Genomic DNA, 4,263 nt, shown 5'->3' on the forward strand with positions numbered 1-4,263 from the left:
AGTGGGCGAACGTGTTCTCTTGTCTTTCTTCTTTAGTGGGCGAACGTGTTCTCTTGTCTTTCTTCTTTAGTGGGCGAACGTGTTCTCGTGTTTCTTCTTCTTCAGTGGGTGATCGTTTCGAGCGGTCGGCCGCCTGGAGATGGTTTCCGAAAACCCGGCCAGTCCTGCTTTCAGAAATGTTGATTTTTGCTATGTAATCCATGGTAAAATCCGTACAGATTAACCGGTCCTACTCAATAGTTACCAGTTCCAGAATGAAGTTGGTTTGCTATATCCAACACTATTAATCATGCCCCGTTGCAGCAAGCGATGCTACCTCATAACCACATTTCTAAAGAATGTTCTCTACAGTTGAAGGAACTGTAACAAAGGAGGCGGCCCAATGCCTCCAATGCGGTCCAATGTAATTAAAATTTCCTTTACTCAAATTAAAAATAAGCCGAAAAACTTTACTTTATTGGCAATGGCTAACAAAATGACTACAAAATCCTGGGTATTTTTCACGATCCTACTACGTCGCGACGAAGAGATTTTACACGTATTCTCACTATTCGTTATATTTTACCACCAGGACGCAATCTGCACAGTCACTTCTTCCAGTCCCCGCTGTCACACAACCAGGAGGTCAGCTGTTTTGGGGAGGGAGGTGACGGAGACACGGGAGACAACTGGGTGGTTGTCTGCTCAGGTAATTAATTAATCATCGCATTTTTACGAACCCGTCTTATCTGTCCAATTGAAATAACCACGTGCCACATGGACTTCGGCATTAGGTCTTTCAAGCTCGTCCGACACGTGAACATGCGTTTCACGCGCAAATGCCCGAATCTGGACTTGGCAGCACTACGTTGCTAAGCATAGTCTTTAGAACACAATAACGCTACAACGATTGGCTGGAGCTACGCGATTGTCCAGGCCTGTCGTTTCGACACGCCCGGAATGCGCGACGACGACGACGACGACGACGTCGCTCGCCCCCATCGTATGACAGAGCCTCTCGTTTGTCGCAGGCGATCACTGGGAGCGGAACGAGCCGATCAGGCTGCGGCACCAGGACACAGACGCCTACCTGCACCTCACGGGCGACTCGTACGGACGCCCGATCCACGGACAGAAGGAGGTGAGCGGCTACGCGAGCCCGCACCCGGGCAACTACTGGCGCACGCAGGAGGGAGTCTACATGATGCCGAAGAGAACCGACGTCGTATGAGACGACGGCCACGTGGCTAGCCTGCGTGCAGTGCTAGCAGGACTGCTAGGTTAGCACGCGTAGACTAGCCTGCATGGCTAGTCTGCAGTGCTAGCAGGACTGCTAGGTTAGCACGCGTAGACTAGCCTGCATGGCTAGTCTGCAGTGCTAGCAGGAATGCTAGGTTAGCATGCGTAGACTAGCCTGCATGGCTAGCCTGCAGTACTAGCAGGACTGCTAGGTTAACACGCCTAGACTAGCCTGCATGTGGTACTAGCAGGACTGCTAGAACTGCGGTGCTTGCGTGCTAGCATTGCAGTGGGAGTCGGACTGGGGTGCATTCTGTGATCACAAACTACCGGATGCTTCTTTCTAAACTTGCCCGAACAGTTAGATCAAGAAGAAAACCAATGTACAAACAGGGCAAACGTATCCTGTCAATTAGGAAAGTGTTCTGTGTGTCAGCGTTGGTTCACAAATGGGGGTAGGGTTTTGTTTACTTAATAGTGCACGAGAAAATTTGGTCCATTTTGATACTTCAACACTATCATTCCGTACAAGATTGGTCGAATATTGTGACATGCACACCAAAACTTGTTTACGCGAGATTAAATAGTATAATTTTACGAAATCGGTCTGATTCAAAACCAGAATAGTACAACTTGTGTCATCACTGCGAGGGGCAGCACAAGAAGTGTTATCAATTGTTAGCAATAAATGTCCAATGGCTGTCTTTAAAATCAAGTTTTTATTTCTTTCTGAAGAATATTTAACAACAAAATTAGGTTTAATAATTTGAACATAATTACAACTCGATTCAACCAAGAAGACGGCTTACGACCAGGTGTGTGTTAACCTTTAAGTTAATTTTCTTCATGCCAGTTCCAAAATTGGTTTGACTGTCGCATGTCAGTCTGTATGTACGTACGTATACATATGAAAAAGAAAGGTATGTTGTACTAGTTATTGGTGGTATAATCAATATATCACAGGTGCCTCTGTTTTTATTGAGGTTACATTATGTGTATCACAGAACCTTTGTGAAGAGGGCAGTTTGAGATATTTTGGAGTTTCATAGCTTTGGGAGTAACGGCATCATATTTTAACTTTGTCAGTGCAATTTTCACTTGTGTCTGCTTCTTGTAATCCGTGTGCGTGTTGATAACTTTTTAATAAATGTTGGACAAATGTCAAAATAGACATTGTTGACCACAAACTAGAAACTTACAAATGAAATTATTTTCAATTTATCGGTTTCAATTAAAAACGCGCTAAAATTGTCGTCAACAGACAAACTATTTTAAGATATTTGCGATGCAACTGCATCTATAATTGTTATATTATTACTGCAATCAATAGAATAATTTCAGTTTGCAGATGTTAGAAGGAATTTGATTAGTAGAGCAACTTATCATCATGACGGCATAGCAGTTAGTAATGGCTCTAATAACACATTGGCAGCATTACGTAAATCTATCCAACATTCCTATAAAGGCAACCCATAACCTACGTTGGGATTTCGTAATGGGCACGCTGAGCTATATAATTCACGTGCATGTGCCACTCAATGTCGGAGCCATTGCTCCCATCTAATAGCAGATCACCCGCTCTCACAGATCATCCAACTTATCCATCCGACAAGACTACACAGAGTTCAAGCGACTCACAGTGCCTTGCATTCGTTCAGGAACAGCCGCCTGTAGTAGTAGTAAGTGAATCCCAGGCCCACGGTAAGTGCGAGGAGGAATACGCCCACCGCGACGGCGAGCGTCGTCAGGTCCTGCGGCTCGGTCGCGCCGTAGATGCGCACTCCGAACCTCGTCTCCAGCTGACAGAAGCTGCAAGGTGCACAGAGGGAACGTGAGTGAACTCCCTCGCCCCCACCGTAACCACGGTGCTATGCCCCCACCACCACCACCACCACCACCACCACGCCGTTAGCACAGATGAAGGCAATGATGAAGACTGACCTCGGCTAACCAATGCAAGAGTCGTAGAGGTGTATCCTATTGTGGTCGTAGGATATAGCATGTTGAGTCCGATTGTGGGTGATGTGTGGTGTCTGATGCGTGGTTGGTGTTGCATAGTAGGTAGTGATGTGTGATGCGTGGTAGGTAATGTGTGGTGTGTGGTAGGTAATTGGTGATGGGTGGTAGGTAACGTGTGGTGTGTGGTAGGTAACGTGTGGTGTGTGGTAGGTAATTGGTGATGGGTGGTAGGTAATGTGTGGTGTGTGGTAGGTAATGTGTGGTGTGTGGTAGGTAACATGAAATACATGTGTGGTGTGTGGTAGGTAATGTGTGGTGTGTGGTAGGTAATGTGTGGTGTATGGTAGATAATATGTGAGGGATGGTGTGTGGTAGGTAATGTGTGGTGTATGGTAGATAATATGTGAGGGATGGTGTGTGGTAGGTAATGTCCCTCACATGCAATTACCTACCACACACCATCCTCACATATTATCTACCACACGACCACACAATTACCTACCACACACCGATTCCTCAATATTATCTACCATACACCCACTACACTACCACACACCATCCCTCACATATTATCTACCACACATTACCTACCACACACCACACATGTATTACACATTACCTACCACACACCATCCTCACATTTATCTACCATACACCACACATGTACCTACCACACGACCATTTCCTCACATAATCCTACCACAATTAGCCTACCACACACCACACATGTATTACACATTAACCTACCACACACCATCCCTCACATCATTATCTACCACACACCACACATTACCTACCACACCCATCCCTCACATATTATCTTACCACACACCAACAGATTACCTACATCACACCTAGTCCCTCACAAGATTATCTACACACCATTCCTACCCACACACCACACATTACCTACCACACACCATTCCTCACATATTATCTAACCACACACCACACATTATCTACCACACACCATCCCTCCACATATTTACATCACCATTACCTCCACACCACACCAATTACCTACACACCCACTTATCTACTCACACAATTACCTTACACACACCATCCCTCACATATATCTACCAT

General features: G+C 45.6%; 3 protein-coding genes across 7 annotated transcripts in view; 2 read left to right on the forward strand and 1 right to left on the reverse strand.

Annotated features, from left to right (window-relative positions):
* LOC106804950 (stromal cell-derived factor 2-like) overlaps positions 1-2,412 on the forward strand; it is an 11,412-nt gene extending 9,000 nt beyond the window's left edge. The window contains exon 4 of the mRNA XM_014806367.1: positions 1,260-2,412. The gene's annotated coding sequence lies outside the window, so the exon portion shown is untranslated. The remainder of the gene's footprint in view (positions 1-1,259) is intronic.
* The window catches only part of LOC106804960 (stromal cell-derived factor 2-like), a 6,887-nt gene extending 4,475 nt beyond the window's left edge, over positions 1-2,412 (forward strand). The window contains exons 2-4 of one of the 3 annotated variants that reach the window (XR_001393382.1): positions 572-688; positions 1,011-1,430; positions 1,479-2,412. Coding sequence is in view for 2 of the 3 variants with exons in the window: in XM_014806379.1 (XP_014661865.1) it covers positions 572-688; positions 1,011-1,210 (317 nt within the window). In the remaining variant the exon portion in view is untranslated. Of the gene's footprint in view, positions 1-571; positions 689-1,010 lie in introns of all 3 variants that reach the window. The other 2 variants (XM_014806379.1, XM_014806378.1) reach the window with 2 other exon arrangements.
* A 98-nt stretch (positions 2,413-2,510) lies between these two features.
* Positions 2,511-4,263, reverse strand: part of LOC106804959 (uncharacterized protein C1orf101-like) — a 15,791-nt gene continuing 14,038 nt past the window's right edge. For all 3 annotated transcript variants that reach the window (XM_014806376.1, XM_014806374.1, XM_014806377.1), the window contains exon 27: positions 2,511-3,027. In XM_014806376.1, coding sequence (XP_014661862.1) covers positions 2,853-3,027 — 175 coding nt within the window. In that variant the 3' untranslated portion in view covers positions 2,511-2,852. The remainder of the gene's footprint in view (positions 3,028-4,263) is intronic.

The sequence above is a fragment of the Priapulus caudatus genome, unplaced genomic scaffold (genome assembly GCF_000485595.1).
Source record: "Priapulus caudatus unplaced genomic scaffold, Priapulus_caudatus-5.0.1 Scaffold94, whole genome shotgun sequence".
Taxonomy (NCBI): domain Eukaryota; kingdom Metazoa; phylum Priapulida; class Priapulimorpha; order Priapulimorphida; family Priapulidae; genus Priapulus; species Priapulus caudatus.